This window comes from Corvus kubaryi, unplaced genomic scaffold, assembly GCF_017639235.1.
Source record: "Corvus kubaryi isolate FWS band 111438036 unplaced genomic scaffold, C.kubaryi_AGA036_p1.0 138, whole genome shotgun sequence".
Classification (NCBI taxonomy): domain Eukaryota; kingdom Metazoa; phylum Chordata; class Aves; order Passeriformes; family Corvidae; genus Corvus; species Corvus kubaryi.
The window spans coordinates 16,425,163-16,442,914 of record NW_024580672.1 but is presented as its reverse complement, the minus strand read 5'-3'; the positions used below and the strand labels follow the sequence as shown (position 1 = coordinate 16,442,914).

The following is a 17,752-nucleotide window of genomic DNA, read 5'->3' as shown; positions in this document are numbered from 1 at the left end:
AGCAATCCAGAATAATTAGAAATTTAATATATTGTTTCTACTACAAGATAGTTGTGCTTTCGTTTTGCTTTTTTGCAATGTTTTTCCTGATTTATGCTAATTTAGAATTTAAAATTAAGAGGAAGGAGGAAAAGATTCATTTATTCAAATTACTTCCAGTTAGTGAATTTTGGGAAGAAGATTTGTCACCAATGTCAAATTTCAGCAGCCTTCCAAACCAAAAGATTTGCATTATTTCAAGAATATTATTTTCATGTTTTCCCCTCATTCTTATTTTTCACTGCTCTCTTGTGCAGCTGTTATTCTTCATAATTACATCACAGAAACATAAATATGTTTAAATATGTTTTAGAAAGCCACCATACCATGTCAGCATTGTTTAGCATGATAGACTGAAATAGAATGAAGAAATTTAACACATTGTTAAAAAACCTTTTCCTTCAATCTGTAACATTTCTAACACTTTTTCCAAAGAGGCAAATACCTTCTAAGGAGTAGGTGTGAAAAAGTCTCAATTTTTCTTATTAAAAGCCCTCTTAAAATTAAATTTTCCTGAAGACAGACTAAGGATTTTTAGATTTCCAGGCCAAAGAAGCATCATTCAAGAAGAACCCTAAAAATTCTGTAATTGTATTGGATAAAGAATACAAAGCCCCTGATTCCTCTCAACCTGATGCTAGAATTCCAACTGAAAAAGACTGAAAATATATTAGGAAAGGAATATAATTTTGAAAGTACTAAGTGTTTTCCTAAAATATCACAAAAAGTTACTGGAAACATAGAAAACCAACTATAATATGGAACATAATCGGACCACACATGAAGCTTAAATCCAGATTAAAAAATTTAAATAGATTATATAACTTCTTTTTACTGTGTAATTCGTAGTGTGGCTTTTGGAGACCACAGTAGAATCTCCAACATTTTGCTTCTTACTGGCAAAAGTAGCCATCCCTACATTGGATGCCAACAGATAAATTAAAAAAGACCACAAACCCTCCCACACTAAATGCTTCATTTGGTACCAGGAAATTTCACTAGAATATTTGCATTAATATTCCAGTACAGAAAGTTTATTGGATGAATTCCTTTGAATTTCACTGGAATATCTGCATTAATATTCCAGTACAGAAAGTTTATTGGATGAATTCCTTTGAATTCAGATGTCTCTTCTAAAAAGGAATAATCAGATTTAACATTTTCGGACATACAAAATTCACAGCATAGCACACTGTCTAGCATTGTCTTTTCTCTCTTTCTGTGATTTATTACAGCTGAGCACAGGGACCCAGAATATTTCTGCCCTGCCATGAAGATATTGCTCATTTCTTGGCTGTCACTCAGTGCCCAGCCCATCACACCGACCATGCCTGCAGAGACAGGCGGGCACGGGGCTTGACAAAGCTGCTTGTCACTCGCTGTAATGGACAATGACACTGCTGCCTGAAGGAAAACACTAATATTTTTTACTTCCTTTATTTTTTGTTATTATTTTCCTTCATCAGCTTTCACCCCACTTCACCATATTCCTTACATCTGGGAACAAACTCCTGAGTTAACTTTGCAATGGGTACATATCATAAGAAGACTGAATTCCTTCTGTTTGGAATTAAAATGACAAAAGCAGAATTTCAAGCCCATTTATCATAGATGAAAACCTGTTCTAGTTCTCTTGTTTAAAGTACAGTGGACTGGAGTTTCAAAAAAAAGTGACCAGGATTAAGCAGTCTAGAAGAAAAATAGCTGTGAGCACCAATGTTGTTGAAGTCGAAGAAAACAACTGACTAACTGGATTTAAGAAAATAGAATACAAAATGTGGAGAATCAAAACATAAAACCGTATGAATTATCTGTGATGCTTCTTAGGATACAAAATCCAGTGCAGCTGTAGAAAGACACACCCCCGAAAGCAGAACATGCCTGAGCTTCAGGAGGCACAATGAACACCTCTCACAGTATTTATATGTAAAGGAAGTGAGAATTACAAATTTTAAATGCACTGACTTTAAGGAAGGAAAAAACCCACATCTGTTTTACACCAAGCAGACACATAGGCCATCTTCAGATATCTGAGCAGATATTTTGTATTTTGAGGAACAGCATCTGTTGAAATCAAAATATGGCAAGCACTAGTGCCCTCACACACACTTCCAAATGACTCAAAGGACAAATAGAAAGATGAAAAAGAAGAAAATAATGGAAAACAGTTCTGTTCACTGACAGATTAAGTGACTCATCCGTTGTTTTGAAGAGCAGCTGATCCAGCAGTACCGGGGAATCTCCTTTGCCTGCAGGCTGGGAACAAGGGGCTGCCTTCTCAGGAAATACAAACATATCAAATAACCCTACAGTGATGACAAATTTTCTGTGTGATTCAGAGAGAAGACACAAAACTACATTCAACAATTCAAACCAAACATTTAAAGAAAGGAAACTCAACTCAAATTGCCCACCACAGTACAGACGTGCTTTTCCCAATGGAAGTCAAACAACTCTGTGCTTCTAAGTGAGGTGAAAACTGTTTAATGCATCACTAAGAAAAAAATCAATTTTACTTTAGCCCCAAATGTAAAATCCATTTTCCTATGATAACTTCATTTCATGTTACCATAAAATATTCTAATTTAGATTTATAACACTTCTGCATTTTCTGAGATCCCAGCCATGGTGGCCGTGATCCCGACACACTGCGTTTTGTCTTTCTTATGGAGATCAATATTTGATCTCATAAAGATAAGCATGCCAAAATCTAGAATTAAGTTATTATCCTTCTTTTTAACAGAAACATGAAGGCAGGGCTACAGACCAAAGGATGCTGGTAAAGACAAGGAATTTTCTCATTGCAAATTTACACCCAGAGCAGCAGATTCAAGCACTGCAGCTGTCAGGAGCTCAAACACAACCTGCTGAAATGCAGCCATCCCCTCCCACTGCAAGGAACGCAACTGAAGGGACTGCTCAGGGATTTCGGCACACAGTCCTACGTATGGAGTTAATAAAGCTGGTTCTTCAGCATCTGCTGCAATTCCTGTTGTAGCTCATGCTCATCTTTACGAAAATAGCCATTCCCTCTTCCTGCAATAAACACTGGGTGTATTTTGAACATTGTTTACTCTCCTTTATACTGCTCACAGGAAGATTTAACAGAAAGAATGTACCCCTGATTCTAAATGACCACAATTTTTCTTGGAATTTCTTAAAGCACACACAAAAGAAGGATTTTCAAACTTTCAGAGTCCATATTATTTAACAGGGCTCTACTTATTAAAAATTGGAAATTCTGTAATTTTTGACAGTATGGAGATATGTTATAAAAGTGACTAAAATGTTCTATTAAATCAGTCATCTTCACCCAAAGTACCAGAGGCAAGGGAAGTAATAGTTCTGGGAGCTCAGAGAAAGTGCCTGATGAGTTAATAGTTGGTACCATGCATTTGAAAAAGGCTTTAAAAACGTAGTTCTGAAAGTAGCAGTTGCTTATCATTTCCTATCACAAGAATATTAACAGCTAAACTTTGTCATCTGCACCAATTTCATGCCTGCCTGGTTTTTGATTATTAGATTTAACCACATTTCTTACCAGAATTATGTTTCAGATTCTTAATACGAATAATTATCTGGGAATGCTTGAGTACTGTTATAAACTGTTATACTGTTATAATTTTATTTAAAAGCAGGTATAGAAATCAAGTGTTTCTTAGTCTCAATTTGGGATTTACTCCAATCATAGATAATAAAAACTAACAATTATTGAAAAATCAATTTTAATGGATGTTAGATGTGATCTAAAGAAGTAAATAATGTTTTCAGAAACTAAAGCTACTTCATATACCCTTATGAAACGTCTAAAATGTCCTGGCCCTACTCAGCTAAATCCATATATAGATGTAAGACATGAAACAGACATTTGCATGAAAACACTGAAAATTTCTTTATCACTTAGAGTTTGAAACAAAAAAAGTGCCCAACTTTAGCATATTGAGTGTTTTAGTGGTCAAGGTAATAGAGAAAAATAGTTCTTTTAACTATGGGTATTGCATTTCTTCAAGTGTAAGAAGATCATTCACATTTGCTGCCTGTGAAATTTTCTAATGAGATCTTACTTTTCCAAAGCATATGGAAAAAAAAAAGTCCCAGACTTCTCAATTTGTCTGATGGCTAAAAGTCTTCAAGGCACTGAGCACAGCAACACAGATGCCACACTCTATAAGACAGTCTGGAATCTGTTACTACTCTTACATTGCATTTTTACTCTTAGAGAAAAGGTCACTGAAGCTGTAGTTACAATGAAACCTTCCAGTAGAAAAATAATGAAATTAAATAGGGTGGGGGTTTTTAATGATGCACATCGTGGTCTGGATCACTACAGTTTTAATAATATTCTGCTTATTTTTTTTCAATATAACTTTTATTTATCTCAGTTTTTTGTTCTAGGATATACAGTATCAGTATCGGTAGGCCAAGCATTAATTGCAGAGCTAATCACAGATGTTGTGCTTTATTATGTATGGTTTTAAATTAAGTCCTTACAGAACAATACTTTTTAAACAGTTTATCTTGATACATCAGGACAGTTCTAAAAATGCCTGTTTTGATGTTTCTGATTCAAGTAGTAAAATGTGCATTTTATCTTTCAGTCTGGAACACAAAATCTATAAAGGAACAGTTTTAAACTATACTTTTGCCTGATTGTTGAATAGCTGTTATTGTCAAATCGATCTATTTTCTGCTTTGGCCAGGCAAGGTAAACAGCATTATGCCAAATCCTCAGAAATACGAGAAGTATAATACTGGATGGGAGAAATGCAAATGCATGTTTATCAAAGCATGTTGAAATAAGTTTTTTATCAAGCACATTCAAATTGTCTTTAAAACAATTATTTTATTTATCAATAATCATAGTACTTATGACCTGGGTTATTACTGTTACCACTGTGATTTGTCACAGTCATACCACATTCCCAAGAAAACAAAACCAAACCCCACAAACAAACAAAACTAAACCCACACAAAACAAGAAACAATAAACCCTTATTAAAATGATTATTTTAGGCTACAAACTGTTGACATCCTAACTGTCTCTACAGACACCTTAATACCAATTCAGTTGTAGAAGAGTGCCATACAACATTACACCAAGGTTTTAAAACATTTTTGTGTTAAACACTTTTTCTCATTATAACCATCAGACCTTAGCTGGATTTGTCTGTGTCTTTGCAGGGTGCCCTGCAATTAAGGTTTGCACCTTGGCTTGGATCACTGCAATGCACTACTCAGGGCATTTCCTGATTCCTTTACATACTTCTGCAACTGGATTCCTAAGGTGGGTTATCAACATTGCACTGCAGATGGCTGCAAGGGCCTGTTGAACTGAGTGCCAGCTGAAAGCCTTGTTGTATAATGAGGCTGGGACTGAGTCAAAGGCAGCGGGAGGATAACTGCCAGCTTCCCTACAACCTTTCTCTCTTTAAAGAGGATTACATCTGCCTCGGGTTCCAATTAGCTTACAGTTCAGGCAGGCAGATCTCTTCTTGTATCAGGATCAGGATGAGTCCACGTTTACCCAGAACAAGCCACATGAGATAGACCATCATGCCAGGAGAGATAATGCAATGGATCCATAGAGATGGCTGCACCACCACAGAGCCTATAGTTCACATTTACTAAGGCTGCATCAGGGCACAGAGCACCAACAAAACAGCTCTTAGTTTACCTCTGCTATTTGTCACAGGATCTCTCTGTTCTGTTGTACTTGGACAGACTCTGCTTTCTTCTATACAGTTTGTAATCTAAACGTTTGCATAAGCATCATAATTTTTTAGAGCTTGCTGTCTCCCCATGAAAAAAAGAAGAAAAAAAACCCCAAAATACAAAAAATGCTCAAAAACCAAACACCCAAACCACCACTAGACTGACCTTCGGCAATCAGCATTTTATTGCTCTGTTTGTGGCGAATGAGGAGAAATGGGATATTTTATATCACCTACTAAACTCCTCTCCATTAGCCAATGCCCTGGGTACAGAAGCCTTCAGGCTCTGCTCATTTCTGTGCCCTTTTTGGCAACAGCAATAAACAGAATTTGGTCCATTCACAGTATTTAAGAGTCTGATCCTTTAGGTACAGTTCCTCAGAGCACAGTAATTAATGTCAACAGAGAAGCCATAATGTGAACTTGTGAAATAAAGTCATGGCCATCCTAGAAATACACAAAGACATACCTGTCTGCCACTGTTCACATTTTGTGTGCATTTCACAGTTATTGGGAAATATCTTCACAGCAAGATTTCAAAGCACTGTAATTAATCAGTGTATATTCAAGTTTGTGATGTTTTATAAGAGACCTGAACTTTTAAGAAGTCTTTCAGTGGGGTTTTGTTCAGATTATACAATACTTGTTCATTTGCAGATGAAGCCCATCCCTGCATTGCTGCCACAACAAAATCTCAGGCATCACCTACTGCCTTTCATAATTGAGTTCCAACACATGAAAGCATTAGTAGTGATGTGGTGTGCTTCATTAAAAATAACAAGCTGTTGAACAGAGCCATCATTTTAAATAATTCCATAAAAGTGTTTATAGAAAAATCACACACATAAATTACTTAAGTTTAGCTGGCTTTTCTTAATCACTGTAATACATGGTACAAACCCAGCTAATCTTTATGAAGTGTGAAGACTGTACCATGGAATATGAAATACACAATTATATAATGCAAGATTCCAGCAGCTGCCTTTAATTGGCCACGACCCTCCACTGGTGCAAATCAGGGAACACAGTTTGAAGACCTCCTCTCAGGCATTTCTCAAGATTCAGAAGCTGGTTAAGATACTGGCTTGATGGTAAAGAGTCATCAGGATTTCAGTCAGAAGACAAAAAAAAACAATTTACCTGAAGAAGGTGACAAAGAACTGCACCAGATCCATGATAGTATTGTGTTGTGAGAAGGCAATCTGCAAATAAAATAGAAGTAAATTACAACATTTTCAGACTCAACAGCTCTTTTTAGGCAAGGACTTCATGGCTCCATGGATGATTACTTTCAAGTGTAATATCAGTCTAGTCTGCACACACCTGCATTTATGATAAAGTGAGACGCGCAGCTAATTCCCATATACTTGTTGGTGTCAAAATACAAACAATGGAATATAATACTTTTACTGAAGTAAAGTTAATAGAAATATCCTCTTAATATGAACAATAAAAAGAATACGAAATATATTAAGAAATTGTATTGCTATGAATTGTCTTGTTTATAGTCACCAACACCATCTTCCATTTTAATAACAACACTGAAACAAGGTTTTAGAGAAGACAAACAACATATAGTGCTCAAGATTAATACATTTAAAATATTTTAATTGTATAATATTAAAATTAATGCATATGTTAATTTAATTTTAAAAAAGATAAATCTGGTGCATAATAAAACAGTTTCAAAGCAAATTACTTTAAAGACAAAGTAATAAATACTCTTTTGGGCTACATTTTTACAGCCTCACCAGAACATGCATTAGTTCAGCTCCTTGCTGTAATTTTTGTGAATATTTAAGAATTATCTCTAAGACAGCATATACATACAGACATTCACACTTGCATGCAATAAAGCCTATAATTATCTTTGTAAGTACTTTTTGCTAATGTTAAGAACAGTACTTAATAGTTATGTTATATCTACAAATATCCGTAAGTCCCTGTCTTGCTCAGTTTTTCAGTTTATAATTTTCGAACTGAAGATATAGAGAATCTTCTACTTTGAATTGTACCAAATGTTTATCTAACTATATTTACAGTCTTTTCAAATAATTGTTGGGTTTAGAGATCTCTGTGCATTCAAGATCTGATCTTGACTAGTAATTACACCAAATTACTCTGAATCCCTTTCATAGCTGAATTGCGAACTTTTGAAATGATAATTCATGATACTCAAAAATTTACTTTTTTTCTCTCCTTTTTTTTCTATTTTAGGGCAAAGCCATAATGTAAACTTCAGTAATAATGGTGTTACCGTGCCTTGTGCCAGCACAACACAGCTAAACATAGACTAATTATTTAGAAGATAACGTCTGCCAAAAGACCAGAAGACTTCTTTGGCCCAGTATAAAGTGCATCCCAAACAAAAACAATTGTTTAAGTATACCTTGAACAAAAATGAAAAGCTTTCCAAACTCTTTTTTTTTTCTTTTTTAATGCTGTCTGGATTCACTTCAAATACTATTTAATATTCAAATTCACTCCTGGTGTTTCCAGAATGTTTTTTACAAGTACCATACTTTAGGTGATGAACCAGCACAAGGAGAAAAAATCATGCCAGTGTTGATAGAGTTCACCTTTTGTGATTTGTTGAAATGCTCTTTGTTGAAGAAGCATTTAGATTTTGCATTAGTACAATTATTTTCATTCAAGGTGTCAGAATTCTTTAACAGCCTCTCTGAGTCTAGAAACAACTCCAGTCAAGCGAAAGTCTGCTATCAAACCCCTCAATCTGATCAAAATCATACCAGGAAAGTTTTACCCCAAACTTTTCTAAGAAACTATAGTGCCTCTGCTTCTCCTTTTCAACACAAAATAAATATGAAGTAAACAGATTTACAACATTTCAATGATTTTATATCATTGATTATCAATAATGAAATGATTTGCATATTCCCAAGCTCAGGAAAATGGACGCAAAAGGAAGGATTCTACATTTTCCAACTTCTATTAATCTAACCACCTACTCAAGATAAGTGCAGTGTTCTATTGCTGAAGATGTTTCCAAATTTATGGAAGAACATCTGTCTGTTAGACTTGCTTGGTTGGTTGTATGGGATTTTCCTGAAAGTACTCATACTTTAAAGCAGAAACACATTTAGATATAAAGTTTCATCCCAATAGTAATTTCCAATTTTAATCAAACATCTTCTAATAATTACATTAGAGTTACTGTTTAAAAGATGAACTACAGTATATTCTGAACAGTATCATGTATCTCAGACTAATTTCAACACAGAACATTAACAAAAAGAATACATATTTTAATTATAAAGTAGACCACAAAGAAGCAAGCAAATGTCATGAACCTAGGACTGATACAAAGGACCATAATACAATTAAAAAGATATATTTCCATGGGGGTTTAATATAGATATGAATGTAATTGTCCTTTTGCTTGTGCCTATACAGATAAGGGACAAGAAAAGGAAAATTCATCCAACCCCAGGTTTTCACTTTGGACTTAAAGATACTGGAGAAAATTATCTCCTTTGTTAATTTGTATCATACCTTAGTAGTTTTCAGTTTCCCCAAAACATCTAAAAAGCTTGTGGATCCCACAAATATTATCTATATCTTCTCTTACAAATAAGGATGAAAATAAGTATCCTTTCCATCATTTCCTATGGAATAAAACCAAGTGCCATGTGGAACATAATTTTTTACGGCAAACGATAACCTCTACGAGTTATTGTTATTATTATCATTACTGTTATTGTTGTTGTGAACTGCAGTTGTATTCCATCAGATCAAAGTAACACATATACAGATCGAATGTAGAAAACTTGGAGAGAATGAAAAGATTCCAAACCCAAATGTGGGGTTTACATCTATCTATCTATCTATCTATCTATCTATCTCTGTATTTTCCAGCTCACAGTCTTAAGAGATAGAATGATATATCAAGAAAAGGCTGATGAGTGATAAATGAACTGTGGGGATTGTTCCAACAAACGGAAGACATGTCTATCTTTTTTCTCTGCCACATTCAAGTTTTTGGAAAGTATGTTTTTAAAAAAGCAAGTTAACAAACTTTTTTAAGGATACGTGGCCTAATTGGAAGAAAAGGCATTGTGACTGCTGGCAAATATTTTACAGCAATTAAGGATTCAAAAGTCAGATAGGCAGCAGAATATGCCAGAGAGCACTGACACAAGGATTCATTGCAATCAATGTTTCAATTCATGGTACTTCTTAATTTTTTCGTGTTTTGGTTACACACATGAGGTAGGAAATACACTTTACACTGAATAATGATGGATGGAATAGGTCTGTGTAAAGAGGAACACCTTTTGAACACAGATTTTTCCAGCCTTCAGAAGTTAATGTCTGCAGGGCTGGATTCATTTGTTCCCATTTCTCTAGTTCATCTTTACCTTGACTATCCCATGCAGCAGTAATAGAGTCCTACAGAACAATAGGTCAAAATCTGTTCCACGACAAAAATGAGACAATCTTGAAAGTCTAACTCAGGGACATCTTTCATATGGAAATAGTAAGTCTGCCCTCAGAAGTTTCTGTTTTAGTTTAAAAATATAGGTGTCAAGAAGCCATCTCTGCAATTCTAACGAAACCAATTGTGCAAAAGGAAAAGGAAAGGGAAAACTAGGCACTAAATCAAAATTCCGTATTTGCAGTAAACAGTAACCTAATCCATGAAATGTTTCATATATTCAAATAATGTACACAAAAAGCAATTATAATCTGTGCTCCATTTCACGACATTACCCACTAAAGCAAACTTCTATCCGCTCAGGCTTTCAAACCATGAACAAATACTTCCGTTAATGCAATTCTTCCATCTTCCATTGTTAATAAATTAAGAAAGAACAAATAAGAGAAACTAAAATAAATACATGGCAAAACTCTGATAGAAGGTCTAATTATTAAACCCTGAAACATAATGCAATAAGGTCAGACATAACCCAAACTAAACTGCCTGGACTGTGTTGATTATGCCGACTTAAACCCTGCAGAATTATTACTTCCTTCAGTATCATCAAAACCATAATTTAATTTCTTCTTGGATAGAACTATTATACACTCCCACACTGGTACTAGGTACGTACTGAATCAGAAGAAATGGATACCGACTGAACATAAAGGCTGACATACTTTGTTGTCCGTCATCTTTCACACTTTCTTGAGGGACACTTTTTGACTGAAGCAACTTCAGACAAAAAATATTAAAGTCAGCTGAGGAATATATTTGTGTAGATGGCCACATTTTTGTGTATAACTTTTTTATAAGGAAAATGTAAAAGATCGAACACTGTGATAATTTGGAATGAGGATGCTAGAAAATTGAAACACATAATAAATTCTCACATTTAATTGTTGTTGTACAAAGTGAAGTTTAGATATCTGCTCAGCAGAAATATGACAGCAGAGACCCAAGTATAAACTATTTTAAAGACATTACTATGTATTAGATAATAATTTTGGGTATATCTTTAAACTCAGTAAACACATGACTACTGAATAATCAGTAGTTACAAAGGAAAAGATAAGATACTCTGATTTTTTTTTTTTCTTAATATAAATGCAATTGTAAGTACAATTATATATTGGGATATCTTTAGAGAGAGTTACAAATGGTTCCGACTCTTCTTTCACACTGGACTTCAATTATGAAGACTGACCTGCACAAGTGAGAGATGGATGGTAGGAAACTGTCAGTTTCCCAATAGAAATATTTAACAGGCAAAGCACAAAATATATTTTCCTTTGGTAAACAGAAATTCCAAGAGAACATGGTAAGGAAAGGACAAGATTACCAACAAATTATATTTGTCTAAATAAGGGAAACATTAAACTCTTGGAGGCTAAAAATGCCACACATTTATTTTATGTACTGGGTTTCCTAAAACTTGAAAAATAAAGTTTGAAATGTATCTGAATTTTGCCACGTGGAATATGTCAAATCTTGTCCCATGTGTGAACCTAGTCTAAATTAGTCAGATAGCTTATAATAATCAGCAGAGATAAGAAGGCATTTCATAGGTGAGTGACTAAAATAGATGTGGAACTCTCATAACTTGGAAGGGATTACCCTGTGGAGCTGCCATTTCTCTCCACTAACAACACAGGGATTCTGTGATTAGTTCAGACTATAGACCTAATGTCAAACTTAGAATATAAATAATGTTAGGTGAGATAAATTTCTCCCATGGTTTGTAAGTACTCACCGGGCATTTCTGTAGAACTGTAACAATAAAATAGGCAAAAGAAGTATTTGTTGTTGGGATTAAATGATCTGAGAAGCAATACAGAGCTAAGTGCCTGCTAGCAGAATCCTACTTCCTTCTGCTGCGTTAATGCCTGTAGAGAATTCAGTTTGATGTTGACAAACAGTCCTCCCAGATGATAAGATTTAGTGATAACAAAACTTTCATACTGATAACATAAATAGAAAATGAAAGATAACAAATAAATTCAGACTTCACATCAAGATTTGATCAACAGCTTCCATAGATTATCTCTGCTCACTGAAGCCTTGTCTCTCATGCTGGCACACACTACATTATCCAAATACCCACTCCTTCATTTCTCAAAAAATGTAATAATTACAGGGTATTTTTTCAACTATTCAGAGTCACGAGAGGCAGAAAGACAATCTAGTTTTGTATTCAAGTAAGATGAAAGACATTCCTAAATAAGGTTATAACAGCTGAACTTTTTTCCTACTGAATAGGCACTTTAAATCCAATAATTTCATTATTCAATTAAATTCAATATGCATATTCCCCTTCTTTATTCAATGTTATGCTTGTGTACACATATGAACAAACATATACCACACAGAAAAACCCTACATTAATAAACTCCAAGAAGTCAAGGAGAAAATCTAGGACAGGGAACTGTTATTTAACTTACAGTTTTATTCAGTATGCAAAGCATTTTCATAGCGATTCATATGGACATTATTAAGAAATTGAAATATTGGCTACTAAAGTCAGTGAAAGAATGGAAGAAAATTAAAAGACAGATAAGAGAGAAATGACATGTTTCAAAATTAAATAAAAAAAAAGATTAAAAGTAATTGACACAAAGACCTATAATACTGGAAAGTTATTTTAGACATAAATCTTCGCAGGATTGAGTTCTCCTACAAACTGTGTTAAACAGCAGATTTCTAGACAACATCTTTCAAAACTCTGGTGTTTAAAAGCCTGCCTAGATTAAATGGACAGGAAGAAAAATTAGATACAGAAGTGAAGGGAATGAAGTGAGAGAATTTGTCAGGCAGAGTTGAATGATTAAATTCTACCACAATGAGAAGCATTGCATGACGATATGGTTTTGTTTGTCAAGCTACATTAAGGAAAAGCCATTTTTGCCACTTGCTAGAATTGAATTTTCCTTCCAACCCCAGGTTTCAGCTTCCTTGTTATCACTTCTTCTGACATCTTATTATGACTTGATAAATTAAGGAGTTTCCCATTAGGAAAGTAGCACCTGTTGCGGAATGTGCTCTTATCACAAAATCACAGAAATGGGGATAGGAGGAACATCACAAACTGAGGTTGTTCAACTTCTCACTCTAAGCCAGGCTACTGTCAGCACCATATCAGGCCAGCAGTGCCTTTCCCCAGCTAAGTTTTGTAAACCTCCAGGAACAAACATTCCATGGCCAGTCTGGAAAATTTGTTTCAATGCGCTATTGCTAACACAACAAATTTTTTCTAGCATTCAATCTGAATCTCCCAAGGTGAAGGTTCCACTTCTCCTTGTATTCTGAAGTTTATAAACAGAAAAATGTCCTGCATGGAAGGTACTTTTCACATTTCCTAAATAAATAAATAAATTTACGCTGAGCTATTTGAGTGACTATAGAACTTAGTATGGTGGTCTGGCATTTAACACTCATACCTATGTGTATGTGCAGAAACACATATAACAGAGACGGACAATGTGCTGCTAAAATGATGAGATTTTTTTCAAATTTCTTTAAGTCTTTATTTTTTTACATCTACAGTAGAGCTGCCTGTGCTAGACAATCTACCAGTTAACCCACTGGCTGGTCTCCAGCCTAATAAAAATGATAATAAAATTTTTATAAGGCTACGAAAGCTGAATTTTTAAAATTTATGCAATGTTTTGTTCATTTTGGAAATCAAATACTTGGTTAGAAAAGGCAAAACATGCCCTGAATTTTGCATAAAGATCATGCCATTCAAAATAATGTATGTAAAACCCATTGTGAGATGACAAGAAAAGGGCAAAGCATTTTCTTAAACATGAAGAGAGTAATTTCCCAAAGTTTATTGTTATAAATGTAGAGCATGCTATAAAGCTGTTGGAGCTGTGGAATAAAAATTTTGTATTTGCAATGGCACTTTTCTTGATTACTGTGGATTAGCATATTTATGAGGTTACTCAGCCTCAGGTTTAAAACCACAAATCAAAGGTTTATATCAGCATGGGTAATGGATTACACAGGAGTCTATGGCCTATGATATCCCAGAGGTATCTGTCTTTCAGAAGATTTATGTGTATAATACCACTTTGTAGAAATTACACTTTCTGATCTTTTGTGTGGTGCTCAGTGATTCCCCTCTCTAATGTCTAAAACAACCAAAAAGCAGCATTCTCAGGCAGCAGAGAAATTCATTGATGTATTTTCCTATTCTCCTCCTCACTTTTGGATACGGCCATGAAAGACAGAGGCTCTAATTCCTTGATGTACATAGCACCACTACAATGAGAGCAGAAGCCAGTGTGAGCATACTTGATGCAATTACTTCTGAAAAGAGGAAGGAGTCTGCATTCCAGCAGCCATCCACAGCACAAATATTTGAATTTTGTTTATTCTGTGAACAGCACTGTGATAGAACACACATAAAACTTTTTAAAGTCTCACTTTGTTCTTCACAGGTGAGTGCCGATGACATGACTATCAGTGGTAAATACCTACTGACTTCCTTTTGGCTTCACAAAAACCAGGATTTCAGGGCAGAATGCGAAAACAAGAAATTGAAATGCTTAGTCCTGCCTCTCGCGAAAGACTAGCCAAAAGAGAAGTCAGGTAGGCGTTTTCAAGACTGTGGGTACCCAAGTGAATCTATTTGCTCATCATTGTGAAATGATGACAAAGGAAGACACCAAAATCTCATTAAACTCTACAGAGAAAATGTTCTTCAGTTTTATTATTATTTCAATCTTTTACTGAAGATCCACATCTCTTGGAAAAGAAAACCAAAGTACGTGAAGAAGGGTAAGGGAGTTGTTTACATGTGCATGATGAGTGAAGAGGACACATAATAACCTATATAATTTAGAAGAGTCAACATCAAAAGGCATGAGGAAAAAACACAAAGAGTTTTTAAGCTCTCTGTATTGTACATTTATTCCATTGAAGGAAAAGTGTGGGGGTTTGTATGTAAGGGATGATGTCCACTTATCTATACAAGGAGCAAGACTATTCTGAACAATTTTCTGCTGAAAGAATGACAGACCACACTAATGTGAAAATACCAATTCCTTCAAATAAAGGGGAAGTGGTTGACTAACCTAAAAAACACCCAGCATACCAAGAAAGAAAATATATAAGTAAGAAAATGAGTTTTATGTTTTCCCTTGAAGAGGTGATCAAAATGCAGAAAGTGACAACTGAGACTTTTACAAAATAAAATTAAATTGTGAGGATTAACAGAACACATTGTGATTCAATTTTGTTATGTTAATTTTACTCTCTTTCATTTAACTTTTATCTGTCATTTGAAACTCATATTATAGTGCAAGCTGTAATAAATTTGAAAAAAAAAAAGCAGATACAACTGTCAGCTTGAGACTTCAGTCACCCTCACAGTACATTCTGCAGAGTCAGGGTGATGTAACACTGATATATCACTGATATATCACTGAGGATATGCTGTCACAGTCAGAAGAGTATGTGTAAAAAGTGCAGAGAGATGTGTAACGGCAATAAGCAGAAACCTTTTTTAACAACTTGCAGAAATTTAGGTTGGGAAAGGTGGATGAGTAACTGGGTTTCAGGGAGACTCAGAATGATGTAAAACCAAAGAGCAGGGCCTGCTCAGCGGCAACAAGACCACGCTGACTTTTTGGCAATGACATGCTGGACTACACTGATAGGAACTGGCAACAGTCATTCCCATGAGACTGCAGCATTTGTAACAAAGTTTTATAACTGAAATATAGAAACGAGAGTCTAATGTATGAAATGCATCACCTAGAACTGTGATCTGGAGGCTACCTGCAAAGCTCAGAATGAGCTCATGGACAAGCAGCAAGGAACTTCAGATTTATTTTAATTCATAAAGGCCCCATTGTTGAAAGGAAAACAAATATTTAAAGTTGTCAGCACTGAGTGTACTTTTTATTCTCACTTTTTAAAAACTGGATTTCCCAGTATATTTTCTAGAAGCTCTATTTGCTTAATTAGGCTTGTGCAAATCAAAAGCGACCATTTGTCTGTTGAACACTTTTAACAAAATCAAAATTCAAAGAAAATAAAGACTTTTGCAGCTAGAGCACTTCATGCTTTCAGAGAGAAGAAGGAAAATACTTTTCAAGAACCCTATATAATTATGATGCTGGCCTGCACTGTGTCAAGACATAGGTTGTGCCTTTTCCTTCCTCATGTTGAATACTTTGTAAGGCAGAAATATTAAGATCTGCTTTTGGGGTTATTGTTCAGCTATTGAGATTCTTTCCATTTGAGTAGGATCAGAGAGGGTGTCTGCATAGCCAAATTTGATCTCAAAATAGTGAATATCATCCTCTGACAATACAAGTATATGAGTCAGGGCAAAGATCCTACATGCAAAAAACCCACATTCGGAAAGATAAATCCAGTTTCTGTTACACAGACTTTGGAATTCTGAAACACCTCATTTGCTGTTCTGTATGTATATGGCAGAGGAGTAAGGCAATAAGTAAGAAACTTATTTGGAAGAATAAGTCTAGTAAAGATCAGGTATCTTCCAGCCTTCCTCTGCCTCAGAAAAATAATCTCTTAACTAGGGGAACATTCTCAAAGTGCAATATGGTAAACTAGAGGAAATCCTCTAACAAAACTTTGTTTCCTAAAAATCAAAGCTACAGAATGTAGCTCTGTACGTCCTGTGTGGACAGATGTGGGCTCAAAAATTGATTTTAAAAACTCAGCACCTACAAGATTTTTAATAAGAGAACAACAGAGATGACTTCAACTGTACTAGCTGAGGGAAAGACACACACACAAGTGCCCATGTTACCACAGAAGGAAATGGAAGAAAATACTTATAAAACAATCAATTATTCACATTAGTTTTAGACAAAGTATGGGGGTTTCTGCAGAAAGCTAGGAAATTTGAGGCCACTGTTTTCTCCCATAGCTACCAGTTTTTGAAAATCAGCTGAGCTGGACCAAAAAATACATAAAACAGTTTTGAGAAGCCTTTAGCAGGAAAAATTACTTTCCTAAAATTTGAAAAATGGAAAAAGGTTCTGCTTAAAAAAAAAAAAAAAGAAATTAAATGAAAACTTTGTTTAATCCTGAAATATTTCTCTGGAAAGTTTTAGAAGTTAAAAAAAAAATGCAACTCTTTCCAAAAATTTTCCCACATAATCGTCATATTTGACAAACTCCAATTATTTCACTCTGGAAGCCTGAGCAGACTTTTTTAAGAGGGGCATGAGCAGGGCACAGAGGAACAAATACCTTAAAAGACAATTCAGACTATCTGGTTTCAAGTGCAGGAAGGTGTTGAAAAAGTGAAGTTTAGAAATTAAAATCATACTCTACTCCTTGCAGGGTGAATTTCTCACATACAGATTTTAAAGGTATCTATCTTGCCAACAGCCATGTGTAAGAAATATCCTCAGAGTATTCCAAGAAAGATTTTCAGTACATTTTCTGCGACAAAAATACAGCAGAAAAATGTCTTCCAATAAACGTATTGACTACACTCAAAAAGAAGGGTTGGGTTTTTTTCTTCAATGATTACAGAATTCCCCAGATCACTCTATTTTACCTAACACCCTTTTTTCCA

The 17,752-nt window shown here is 34.9% G+C and overlaps 1 protein-coding gene across 5 annotated transcripts in view; it reads right to left on the bottom strand.

Moving 5' to 3' along the window:
* The window catches only part of ATRNL1 (attractin like 1), a 441,394-nt gene that overhangs the window by 212,733 nt on the left and 210,909 nt on the right, over nucleotides 1–17,752 (bottom strand). For all 5 annotated transcript variants that reach the window (XR_006014565.1, XM_042019406.1, XM_042019407.1 and 2 more), the window contains exon 25: nucleotides 6,891–6,952. Coding sequence is in view for 4 of the 5 variants with exons in the window: in XM_042019406.1 (XP_041875340.1) it covers nucleotides 6,891–6,952 (62 nt within the window). In the remaining variant the exon portion in view is untranslated. The remainder of the gene's footprint in view (nucleotides 1–6,890; nucleotides 6,953–17,752) is intronic.